The sequence below is a fragment of the Triticum urartu genome, chromosome 2A, assembly GCF_056163025.1.
Source record: "Triticum urartu cultivar PI428250 chromosome 2A, HENAU_Tu73, whole genome shotgun sequence".
NCBI lineage: Eukaryota > Viridiplantae > Streptophyta > Magnoliopsida > Poales > Poaceae > Triticum > Triticum urartu.
This window is the reverse complement of record NC_141874.1, coordinates 493587749-493601473: the sequence shown is the minus strand read 5'-3', so window position 1 is coordinate 493601473 and position 13725 is coordinate 493587749. Positions and strand designations below refer to the sequence as shown.

General features: G+C 44.6%; 1 protein-coding gene across 1 annotated transcript; it reads right to left on the bottom strand.

Annotated features, from left to right (window-relative positions):
* Positions 1-422: 422 nt before the first annotated feature.
* LOC147985591 (uncharacterized) lies at positions 423-854 on the bottom strand. The gene has a single exon (XM_087541651.1). It carries the CDS (start codon positions 852-854, stop codon positions 423-425), a length of 432 nt encoding a protein of 143 aa, XP_087397777.1.
* Positions 855-13725: the final 12871 nt, after the last annotated feature.

Here is a 13725-nt window from a genome sequence, read left to right as displayed (position 1 = left end):
GATGTGGTCATGCATTTTGAAAGCCCTTGCTAGTATTTTCCTGAAAGTGCTCACACTATTCACGAAAAAACATTTGCAGAGTTAACAAAGATACAATCACATATTTCTGTACATCATCACACAAATTATTCTATGTAAGTAAGTATAATGCAATAACACACAACATCTTTGACCTACTACAATCATAGTTAGAACATACGATCTCTCAATCTAAATGAACATACTACTAGTTGAATGTAGACACACAAGTTCTTGCAATACCTACTACAATCATAGTTAGAACATATGTTCGCTCAATCTAAATAAACATACTACTACTTGAATGTACACACCCAAGTTGTTGCTATTCATCACCCGTTGTTTCTCTTCCGGCGCTTCCAGCCGCTCGAAGATCCCTCGTCTTTGTTCTTACGGGGGCAGAGTCATTCCCTCAATGGTGGTTGGAGAAGGTAACGTAGCATGTCCTTAATGATTAGAATCCTATGGTACAACTCATAGCTAACATACCCGTCTTTTGCTGCGTACTCGAGGTGCAACAAGAAAATCGGCTTCCACTCCCCGTACTGGTGCTTGTCCCTTGGGAATGATCTCTTCATGTTCTGGTATGATAGGTCGATGATGAACGCTGCAAGGTCACCCCTGGACTCCCTTTCTCCACCACCTTTGACGCGGAACTGCTCTTGGATGTTGACATGGTGTTCATCTGGAATCATTATCCATGCATGGGAAATCATGATCTTGTCACCCCTCGTGTCCACGCTTGCAGAAGTTATCGATTTGTGTTGCAAGAATTGATCCAATGCTTGGCACCACTCGGATCTACAGTAGTGGTACACGAGGACATGCTCGCGCATTGTGAGTTGCACGACGGCGACCCTTTGTCGTCTGTAACTGCTCGAATGGTTGTACTCGAGGTCCAGTCCAATGAAATTCTTCTTCTCCTCCTAGATCCATTGCTCGTACATGGCGATGAATCGCTCCATAGTCCTAGGTTTGTTGGTGTACACCACCTCCAACACGGTTGTGCTATGGGCAGTGATGTGGTGGGTCTCTGCTATTAGTTTCTTATCGTCCATGGCTGTAGGGAGGTGGTGGGGAGTTGTGGAGGACGAGGAACGACCGAGGAAGAAGATACAAATGGATGCGATAAAAGGAATGCGATTGTTAATTTCTCATGCAAAAAAGGTAACCGACCAGAGCAGTTTCGACGTCGCCTGACAGTTCCAGGATGCATGGGAATCAGGCTTCAACGCTAGCAATTTTTTATGTTTTTTAGTTGAAGCAATTTTTTGGTGGGTTCGAGCAATATATTTTGTGCCGCGCCGACATTGCACGCTCGACGTGCCTGAGTTGTGCATGGTCTTCATATGGCACGCTCCACTTGTTTTATTTTAAAGGGTATCAAATTATGACGTGACAACTGGCACTCTAGACTTTAATTTCTAACCGGGTGTGACACTTGACACGATGAACTTGCTTTATTCAAGATACCAACACAAATGAAACATATGTGCATTGCAAACCAATTGGGTTCACCTTACATATACAATGAACATCCCAACACATGAACATTTACCCATCAATAGTACATAGGCAAAAGTAAAATGTCAAATGCACATACTTTTGTGAACATTCACCCATGGAGGCACCTTTCTGCTTGCTCGTGGTAGAAGCTCAGAGTATGACGTGACAACCAGCCATACGCACTACAATGGGTAAACAGTACACTTCACATGATAAATGAACAAAATGATTGTGCATTTCAAACCTCTTGGGTTCACCTTGAATATGTGAGGAACATGGTACCACATGAACACATATTGCCATGATTAGAATTATAGAAGGAAAAAAATGTCAAATACAGATAGTTTCATCACCAATCAACTATGGTCGTTATATGACACCATGCATAACCTAAGCTTGTCTGCACATGAAAGTCCATAGTGCGATGAAAACAATGAATGGTACTTTAAAAATTTTCACATCACTAAGTGTCGTTGTATTAAACATAGGTGTGTAATACCCAACTTATGCACAGACAAGTAGTAGCTCCCCCGCAAAGTTAAAGCCTTAGTGAAGGCCTCCAACTCAAAGTAAGTAGCTCTTTGAGAGATCAAGGAGTGCATCAAGAAGACCAATACAAACTACAGAAACGAAGTACTAGGAGCAACCCCTTGCCGGCAAGGCAGGGCCGGCAAGATGAAGGCCCGGCAATCCCCGCGGCAAGGAGACCCCCCTCAACCGCTGGCGCTCCACCTCACCAGCAAGTTGTTAGCTATTCGGAGAGGTGTCGAGCCCACAGGCGACGCGGTGGAGCTCGTGTGCACGTGTCGGCTCGCCAAAAGGAAAATTACCTTTATTGACATCCGTCCTAATGGCACGTTGATACGTCTCCAACATATCTATAATTTTTGATAGATCCCCCTCAACCGCTGGCGCTCCACCTCACCAGCTACCTGTTAGCTATTCGGAGAGGTGTCGAGCCCGCAAGTGACACGGTGGAGCTCGTGTGTACGTGTCGGCTCGCCGAAAGGAAAATTACCTTTATTGACATCCGTCCTAATGGCACGTTGATACGTCTCCAACATATCTATAATTTTTGATTGTTCCATGCTATTATATTATCCAAACAGAACAAAACTTTTTGAAATTTTTTCTTGGACTAGAAGACAACCACGAAGCTTCGGGAGGAGGCCAGAGGAGCCACATGAGGGCCACAAGCCCTAGAGGCGCGCCCTAGGGGGGAGCGCCCCCCAGACTTGTGGGCCCCTTGGGAATCCCCTAACCCTAACTCCAGCTCTATAAATACCCAAATATTCCCCTTACACCAGAGGGCACACCAAAAATATGTTTCCGCCGCCGCAAGCTTCTGTTCACGTGAGATCTCATCTTGGGGCCTTTTCCGGCACTCTGCCGGAGGGGGATTCGATCACAGAGGGCCTCTACACCAACCTTGTTGCCCTTCCGATGATGTGTGAGTAGTTTACCATGGACCTAAGGGTCCATAGCTAGTAGCTAGATGGCTTCTCTCTCTCTCTCTCTCTCTCTTTGATCTTCAATACAATGTTCTCCTCGATGTTCTTGGAGTTCTATTCGATGTAATCTTCTTTTGCGGTGCACTTGTTGAGATCCGATGAATTGTGGATTTATGATCAAATTATCTATGAATATTATTCAAGTCTTATCTGAACTCTTTTATTCATGATTAAGATAGCTTTGTATTTCTCTCAGATCTATTGATTTGGTTTGGCCAACTAGATTGATTTTTCTTGTAATGGGAGAGGTGCTTTGTGATGGGTTCAATCTTGTGTTGTCCTCACCCAGTGACAATAGGGGTAGCGAGGCACGTATTTGTATTGTTGCCATTAAGGATAAAAAGATGTGGTTTTGACCATATTGATTGGATCTATCCCTCTACATCATGTCATCTTACTTAAGGTGTTACTCCGTTCTTGTTAACTTAATACACTAGATGCATGCTAGATAGCAGTTGATGTGTGGAGTAATAGTAGTAGATGTAGGCAGGAGTCGGTGTACTTGTCACGGACGTGATGCCTATCTCCATGATCATTGCCTTAGATATCGTCCTAACTATGCACTTATCTATCAATTACTCAACAGTAATTCGGTTTCCCACTATATGCTTTCTTCAAGAGAGAAGCCTCTAGTGAAACCTATGGTCCCTGGGTCTATTTTTATCATATTATTTTCAGATCTATAAAATCAAAAACTCAAAAAATACCTTGCTGCAATTTATTTACCTTTGCACTTTTATTATCTTTTATACCTATCTCTATCAGATCTCATCCTTGCAAGTAACCGTGAAGGGATTGACAACCCCTTTATCGTGTTGGGTGCAAGTATTTTGTTTGTTTGTGCAGGTGCTATCTTTGGAGACTTGTGTGTTCCTCCTACTGGATTGATACCTTGGTTCTTAACTGACGGAAATACTTATCTCTACTTTTCTGCATCACCCTTTCCTCTTCAAGGGAAAAACCAACGCAAGCTCAAGAAGTAGCAGGAAGAATTTTTGGCGCCGTTGCCGGGGAGGTTCTACATCAAGCCTACCAAGTACCTATCATAAACTCTCATCTCTTGCATTACATTATTCGCCATTTGCCTCTCGTTTTCCTCTCCCCCACTTCTAATATGTTTTCAGAAAAACACAAAAATATTTGCCTTTTATTTGCCTTCTTTCCGTTCATCTTTTTGTTTACTTGTGTGCAAGATTGCTTGTTTTGCTACCATGTCTAGTCCTTCTATCGTAGTTGGTACCCCGGAAAGTGAGGTTCTTAATTTTAAACAGAGGGCATAAGCAATCCACTACAGTACTTCTTCGAAATTTTTATGTGGGTGTTACTACTTGGTATAGATATGCGCTAGACACTATCACCGGGTGTCATTGTTTTGTCACGGAAGATGTCCTAGTGAAAGGACTTAGTCGTGGAGCCATCGCGACCGGTTAGCTTAAAGGGGTTAAAGCGGAACAAGGGACGCAAGTAATTATACTGGTTCGGCCCCTTACGATGAAGGTAAAAGCCTACTCCAGTTGTGATAGAATTGCTAGGGTTTCGATGACCAGGGAGCGAATCCGCTTTGCCTGGCTCTTGAGTTATTGTTTGTTGTCCCTAAACCGCCACCCGGTCGTCCCTTTATATACACAGGTTGACGCCCGGCGGTTTACAGAATCCCGAGGCCGGCTCATAAACGTGCCCGGCTCGGTTTCTACCTTTCCCTGTCTTACAACATAAGTTACATATCATATGGCGGTTTATGTCTACGGGCCCTAATCCGCCTTTGGGCCCTGGGCCTTCATATTAGATCTCCTCCGTAAAGCGCCATACTTCTTGTCTTCATGGGCTTTAAACATGACTAACTCATTGTGGGCATAACCCAGCCCCTCATGGCCGGTTTATACTTAGTAGTAATATCCCCAACATTAGGCCCCAGATTGATTTGAACCTGTTTATGTCAATCTTCAACACTTAGAAAAATTCCTCCTTCAGCACCTTCGCATAAATCTTGTAAACCGCCGTGACGTCATCCTCCAAGATTGTAATAAACCGCCATGACGTCACCTATTAATAAAAATTGTATGTCTCATCTTCATTAACGAGCCTCCGACAATCGAGGCGACAACTCTGTCACAGATCCAACTTTTGGGCTCCTCGATTTTTGTGCCTGTCACTTATCCCTTCACCTTATAAATAAGACCGGGGGGTCCTTTTCATTCCCCCCCTCGTGCTTCCTCGCTTCCTCTTCTTCCTTGCACCGACCTGACCTTCGCGTGCGGCCGTCGTCGTCAAGCTCCGCCCTCGACCTCATCTCCGGCCGCTGCATCAACCTGAACGTACCAGGAAAATGCGCGCACCTTCGCTACTTCGTCGGCAACAGTAAGTTTCCCTTTCCCTTGCTCTAGATCCGCCATTAGGGTTTCAGTTGTTCATTAAAGCTCGCGTCTGTTCTTCTCCATTCATCTCCATAGTGTAAGCAGCAAACTCAGATCCTACCTTTTCTTGCGCAGTCGTAGTTGTAATCCCCTTTTTCATCCTCAGAATATCTTCTCCGTATAGGAAAAACTCATCTGGACCTGATGAACCACTTAAACGCCTGTATTTTGAGTTTGAATATGTTTTGATTTACTAATACACTGCAAATCTAAAATTACCATATTGATCTGTGAAACTTGTTTTTCCCTTACTTAGATATTTTAGATCTGTACCTTCCATACCAATGTAGGCGGTTTAACTTTTTTAGCAAATGATAATCCGGTATGTAGAAAATGATAATCTGGCAGGTACCATTAGTCCCCTTTTAAACCGCGGATTCGTTTAACTTTGTAACCCTCCCAATGTTAGGCTCCGGTTTAACAATGTGCATCAACCTCTGTCTTCTCCTTCCGATATTGCGTCGCTTTATGTTTGTCTGTCATAAACCCTAAACCGGCCTTTGATCTTTTTCCAGCTTTTCATTTGAAATGGCCAAACAATTTTATGCTTGTAACTGGGTCCCTTCCCGGGTTACCGAAGAGCAACTAACCGGATGTGTTGCAACCGACGTTTTAGCAAAGAAAGACGTCATCCACTAGAGGGCCCTGGTCCGGAAAATCCTCCTGAGCCCAAGGAAGGAGAAGTAGTCGTGTTTGTTGACCACCTGGGTCGAGGGTTTAGCCCTCCCGGATCAAAAATTTTCTGAGATGTGCTCGCTAGCTTCCAGCTCCATCCTCAAGACATCGGACCAAACTCTGTGTCCAATGTTTGCAATTTCCAAGTATTTTGCGAGGCTTATCTTCAAGAAGAGCCCATAGTTGAACTGTTTAGGGATTTCTTCTATTTGAACCGTCGCACAGAGTTTACAGACGAACCCAATACTGAACTTGGTGGAATGGCTATTCAAAAGAGGAAGGATGTTAGTTTCCCTCACGCCAAACTTCATAGTCATCCCAAGGACTGGAATCAGACTTGGTTTTATTGCCGAGATACGTCTCCAACTGATGAGAATCCTCTGCCGGGTTATCGCCCTCACCGGCTTAGCAACACATATCCATTTCCTCAGAGGCTGACTGCAAAGGAACGATCCAACTACGCAGCACAACTCTCAAAGCTTAGAGCCTTTGTGGCAAACAATTTAACATGAGTTGACTTTGTTCGCTGCTGGATATCCTGGAGCATTCTGCCTTTAAGCCGATGCCCCGGTTTAATGTGTGAGTACACAAGGGACTTGAAAGATCCTCAATGCCATATTAACATTCAGCTAACAAAGGCTGAAGTTAATGAGTTTGTCAAGAAAATATTGAATGAACCGGAGGCTGTTTGCAGCAAGACAGGGCTAAGTCCTTTCTGCACCTTGAATAAACCGCCAGCTGTAAGAATCATATAACTTTTTGTTTTGTCTTGATCCCTTTGAATATTATTTCAAAATTTTGTCCCTCCTTGACAGGGTGATGATCTGTTCTGTAAGAGGAAACCACAGGACAAACCGGCCAAGACGCCTCGCTCCAAGACCAAGGTGACTAAAAGATCTTCCAAGAAGAAAACTGCTGAACCCTCTGAACTGAACATTGATGATGACCCGGATAATCCGGATTCAGAGGTAGAACTTGACTCTCTTGGTTCGTTTTTCATACACCTCATTGACAACGATTATTATCAGGATAACGCTGAAGGCAGCCAAGCCGATGACGTGGAGGTAATTAACCTTTCCTCCGGTTCAGACCCTCTGCCAACACAAAAAATCCGTCAAGCTAACCGGAAAGTAAGATTTTCTCACCCCCTAGCTCACTTGGACCCACACTTTCTTTTGAAGAAGCAGCAACAGGAAGCTCGCCGCACAATCCGGCACAGCGGCCAAGTAGTCACCTCAGCCGGTTTACCGAACACTCTGGTTCGGAAACGTCAATCTGAGGTTTCACACACTTCTGATACTTCTTATCCCAAGGCAGGTTATTTCCGACAACCTCTTAATCCGTCCAATTCAAATTATCAGGGAACACCTTATTCATCATCTGGCGAATCAACAGCCACACAACTCCCTCCTCTTAAGACCGTTCCTGGGTAAACACTTTAAACTTAATCCTTTGACGCTTTATACTTGCATTTTATACTAACCTTTATATCTCTCCCTTTCAGAGCCAAGGCCAGACCCAGTAAGAAAGCTCGCGTAAATAAACCGTCTGATGATAATGTGGTTACTGAACCAGAAAGAACTCCAGAACCGGAAGGAACAAATGCTGACGCCATGTTTGATGATCAGCCACCTCATGATCATGACTTTGTTGTTGAACAAGCAGAAGCTGATGCAACAGGCCATGCTGATAAACCGACAAGCCCGGTCCGCACTGATGATAAACCGTCAAGTCCGGCTAAGGCTACTGATAAATCGGCAACTCCAGTGCAGGCTGCTGATGACAAGGAAGATGACATTACGATTACCGGCTTTCGCCACACTACTCCTGGCAATCCTGTTGCTCTATCAAAACATAGTGCCAAGGAAGAGCTTTCTGCTATGGGCAAAGGCAAGTGGAACACAGACTTGTCAAGCTACGCCCACCTCAATGCCCAAGAACTTCATTCTGGTTTTTTAAACCATCTGTACACAAGCCGCGACTACGAAGACGTTTTAGTGAATCTGATGAAGGAGTGATATGAGGTAACTACATAACTGTTTCTCTCTTATGTCCAATTTCAAATACCAACTCCAGTATCCCTCAAGGGCAGATTTATGATGCCAATCTAAACCAGGACTTTGTAATATCTCAACTTTGCATGCTTAGCCTCCAAGGTCCGGTTGATCTTTTTAAGATGAACCGGGACTTTGACCAATGTTACTTTGAGCAAATGTACATTAGCCCCCAAGTGCCAAGAATAATACTTGTATTTTGCTTGGGACTTGTAAAAAATTTCTGATAATCAAGCAAATAGGCATTAGCCCCCAAGTGCTGAGTGTATAACTTGTTATGTGCTTGGTACTTCAAATATGTACTGCCAACTCATGATATGTCTACCTCGTATAGGCCGAGCTGAGCAAAAAGGAGGCCCAAACCGCTGATCTTCAAGAAAATACCAAATCCCAGCAAGCAGAAACCTCCAAAGCCAAAGAGGAACTGACCAGTGCCTTATCAGCCATGGAGAAGCTGAAGGAAACTTTTAAGAAGGAAAGGGCGGATTGGGGCATAGAGAAAACCGCATTGCAAAAGAGAGCCGAAGACACAGAAGCAGCCCTTAAACCGGTGGCCGAAGAGCTGACCGGTTTAAAGAGGCAGATAAATGCTATGACCGCTGCTGTGTTTGGTAAGTATCCTCACCTGAAGTTTTCAACATACATTATCTCATCAGTTACCGGTTTACTGATGCTCGCCATGATACAAGAACTCGCATTACCCATCTGGGCTCTGACATGCGGATGAAGTTGAAGGCTACCTATACTCTTATAGAGCAGTTATATTCCGGAGCCCAACGGGCCATTTGCCCTGCTGCTCACAACAAACCGCCTCCAACTTTGATAAAGGAAACTCTTGAGAAGCTGTCAATGCTGCTTGCCCGGTTGGGCGAGTTTAAAAGATCAGCTGCAAGGTCAGGTGCACTGACTGCGCTAATCCGGGCTAAGGCATGGATACCAGATCTTGACTCGTCGGATATAGGCATCGGCTATCCTGGCATAAAGGAGGATGGTTTAGAGTTCAACAATGATGATCTTCGAAGGTTGACAAAGGAAATGTGCCCCTTAGCGAGCAAATTGGCTGAAGAAACAGATCTCTCTCACTATCAGCCGGTTTATGATTCTGATCATAAAAGACTTCCCGCGCCAACACATGATGTAGAAGATCTTATTCCGCCAATCCGTAAGCACACCTATGCCCCTGATGTTGACCCCTCCAACCTTATAAGCGATGGAGCTGTGTTCCAATCCATAACTGGAATCGATTGGGCAACCATTGACTTCCAACCACTGGGTAGAGAGGAGGAGGATGCACCAGCGCAAGACGATCCACAACCTTCAAGTCAGCCTGGTGACGAGTCATGACCCGGAGGCCGGTTTAGCCTTCAGCGTACTGCCACACTTGCTGAAAACAATTATTCTGTTTGGGCATTAAAGCGCCTTTGTAATAGGCTAGTTCAAAATAGTTTGTCTGCTATGCCATCGCGCATACTTATTTTGCCTGATACTGTGAATCCACCATGCCTTAAGATATATTATGTTCATAATCCGTAGCGGTGTTATTCAAACTGTTCCTGCATACAAGAAGTTGAAAGTGTCCTGGCGGTTTACCGCAGGACGGGTCATGATGCCCAAAAATATATAGCCGGGGTTTATAACCAAGGCTGTACTTTGAAAATAATCAAAGATGAAAGAGATGATACCTGTGATATTGAATCACATTGTCGGTTGACCAACTTTTTGTATAGTAAGGGTGATAACCTCAATCTTGAGTATTGATAACTCTTTCCATGTTTTGCCGGTTTATGATAAAACCGTACCGGGTTATAATAAACACCGGTTTATATATCATGATGGTGACTTGTAGTCGAAACCAGACCGGGTCAATAAATGCCGGATTATAACTGATCATGTACTTGCAACTTATCGTTGAAAGCCTAACCCGGGTCAATAAACATCGGTTTATCATAAGATATTATGAATCTTCACCAAAGGAGAAAAACTTGGCAAATAAAAACATAAAAAGAATATGCAAGGCTTTTCATGGGCTGCCAGGCCCAAAATCGAGGCTTTTCATGGGCTGCCAGGCCACTGAGTTAAACCATTTTTCGAAGGCTTTTAAGATGGACCTCACATTAACCAGTCGTCGTTTTAACTTTGACAAGTTCAAGGTCTATGAGATTGACTTGTCAAATGTTCGGCGGGTCATACCAGGATTACCTGGACAGAGTGGCTTACTTAAAAAGGCAGGATAACCCGGGGTTTTAGGTGAATACACCTGGCTTCCAAGCCTAGCTTGATAGCCTATTATGAGGGTGTAGAATTCTTTGTTCTTTGAGAAGCAAAGAGCCCCCGAGCAATATTTTGAGCTGTGCTCAGTGGGTGCCTATGTTTGAGTTATGCTTGGTGTAAATACAACCAAGCCCCCAAGTGATTTCCCTGATGGCCTTATGCCGATCAAGAGGTGTAGCTATGGTTCGAATACGACCAAGCCCCCAAATGACTTTTTATATATATAGTTGTATAAGCTGGATCAATGGGTAAATAGAACTCCACTTTATAAACAGAAGCCCCCTTGTAACCAGACATGATGTAAAAACAACAACAGAGACCCCGCTTTAGCTGAGGCTCCGGTTTATTGTATTGATCATAATATATACATTATCATAACTATGTACATAAGACGAGCCTGTGGCTTAAGTATAGTAAGGCCGAAGAAGAGCTCTATTCCACGGCCGTTGGGTCTCCTCCTCCGATTTACATGAGTCTTTGTGCTCTCAAACATCGATAAGGTAGTATGATCCATTATGCAGATTCTTGCTGACCACAAAGGGTCCTTCCCAAGGTGGGGACAACTTGTGCATATCAGTCTGATCCTGGATGAGCCGGAGCACCAGATCACCTTTTTGAAAAGTTCTGGTTTTAACTCAGCGGCTGTGATAACAACGCAGGTCTTGCTGGTAAATCACCGAACGAGCCGCTGCAATATCACGCTCCTCATCTAACAGGTCAAGTGAATCCTGACGTGCTTTCTCATTATCATCTTCAACATAAGCCGCCACGCGGGGCGAGTCATGACGGATGTCACTAGGAAGAACCGCCTCTGCTCCATAAACCATGAAGAAAGGTGTGTAACCCGTAGATCTGTTCGGTGTGGTATTGATACTCCATAACACAGAAGGTAACTCCTCCACCCAACAACCCGGCGTTCGTTTTAAAGGAACCATAAGCCAGGGTTTGATTCCTCTCAAAATCTCTTAATTGGCTCTCTCTGCTTGACCATTAGATTGGGGGTGAGCCACTGATGACACGTCAAGCCGGATGTGGTCACGTTGACAAAATTCTTCCATAGCACCCTTGGACAGATTAGTACCATTATCGGTTATGATGCTGTGTGGAAAACCAAAACGGAAGACCACCTTTTTGATGAATTGAACCGCCGTAGCTGCATCACACTTACTGACTGGTTCTGCCTCCACCCACTTGGTGAACTTATCAACCGCCACCAGAAGATGGGTCTTCTTGTCCTTGGACCTCTTAAAGGGTCCAACCATATCCAGCCCCCAAGTTGCAAATGGCCAAGTGATTGGAATCATCCTTAATTCTTGAGCCGGAACATGAGCGCGGCGTGCAAACTGCTGACAACCACCACACCTCTTTACCAAATCCTCAGTATCAGCATGAGCCATCAACCAATAGAAATCGTGACGAAAAGCCTTAGCTACCAAGGATTTTGAACCGGTGTGGTGACCACAATCTCCTTCGTGGATCTCATGCAAAATCTCACAACCTTCTTGAGGAGACACACAACGCTGAAACGCCCCTGTTACACTGCAATGATGCAGCTTCCCATTGATAATGGTCATTGACTTGGATCGCCGAATTATCTGTTTGGCCAAAGTTTTGTCCTCTGGTAACTCGCCCCGGTTCATATACGCCAAGTATGGGACCGTCCAATCCGGAATAACATGAAGAGCCGCCACTAACTGAGCCTCCGGGTCAGGAACAGCCAAATCCTCCTCAGTAGGTAACTTGACCGACGGGTTATGCAAAACATCCAGAAAAACATTGGGTGGAACCGGTTTACGTTGGGAACCCAAACGGCTTAAAGCGTCCGCAGCTTCGTTCTTCCGCCGGTCCACATGATTGACTTGATAGCCCTTGAAATGACCTGCAACCATATCTACTTCCCGACCATATGCTGCCATGAGTGGATCCTTGGAATCCCAAGTGCCATATACTTGTTGAGCTATCAGGTCCAAGTCACCAAAGCACTTGACCCGGCTTAAATTCATCTCCTTAGCCATCCGAAGACCATGGAGCAAGGCCTCATATTCAGCTGCATTGTTAGTGCAAGGGAACATTAAACGGAGAACATAACAAAACTTATCACCTCGTGGGGAAGTTAATATGACTCCAACCCCCGAGCCCTCCAATTGTCTGGACCCATCAAAATGAATAGTCCAATAAGTGTTATCTGACTTTTCCTCCAGTGCCTGCAACTCTGTCCAGTCATTGATGAAATCCACAAGTGCTTGGGACTTGATTGTTGTGCGATGCATATATTTTAACCCGTGAGGTCCAAGCTCAATGTCCCATTTGGCAACCCGGCCAGTTGCTTCCCTGTTTTGGATAATATCCTCCAAGGGGGCAGAACTGACCATAGTGATAGGATGACCCTAAAAATACTGCTTGAGCTTCCGGCTTGCCATGAAAACTCCATACACCAGTTTCTGCCAATGTGGGTACCTCTGCTTGGACTCAATAAGCACCTCACTGATATAATAAACCGGCCATTGAACCGGATACTCCTTTCCGGCCTCCTTGCGCTCCACAACAATAGCCACACTAATAGCCTGGGCATTAGCAGCCACATATAACAATAAGGCTCTTTTTCAATAGGAACAACAAGATAGGCGGCTCAGCTAGCTGCCGTTTTAAACTCTCAAAGGCTTCATTGGCGGCATCACTCCAGATGAAGTCATCCGTCTTCTTCAGCATCCAATACAAAGGGATGGCCTTCTCCCCAAGGCGACCGATAAACTAGCTTAAGGCTGCAATCTGTCCTGCCAAGCGTTGAACATCATTGACACACTTTGGCTTGGCTAGCGAAGTAATAGCTTTGATCTTCTCTGGATTAGCTTCAATGCCCCTGTTAGACACCAGAAAACCCAAGAGCTTGCCTGCCGGTACACCAAAGACACATTTGGCCGGATTAAGCATCATATTATAAACCCGGAGGTTATCAAAAGTCTCCTTCAAGTCATCTATCAATGTTTCCTCCTTTCTGGATTTCACCACAATATCATCCACATAAGCATGAACATTGCGCCCAATCTGATTATGAAGGCAATTCTGTACACAACGCTGATAAGTCGCCTGGGTACTCTTGAGCCCAAAAGGCATAGATACATAGCAGAAGGCTCCAAAGGGAGTTATAAAAGATGTCTTCTCCTGGTCCTTAACTACCATTTTGATCTGATGATAACCAGAATAAGCATCCAGAAAACACAAACGGTCACAACCGGCCGTAGCATCAATGATTTGATCAATACGAGGGAGAGCAAA

Bases quoted from the DNA above. Each gene is read 5' to 3' on its own strand.
- LOC147985591 (XM_087541651.1), bottom strand. From the start codon at position 854: ATGCGCGAGCATGTCCTCGTGTACCACTACTGTAGATCCGAGTGGTGC.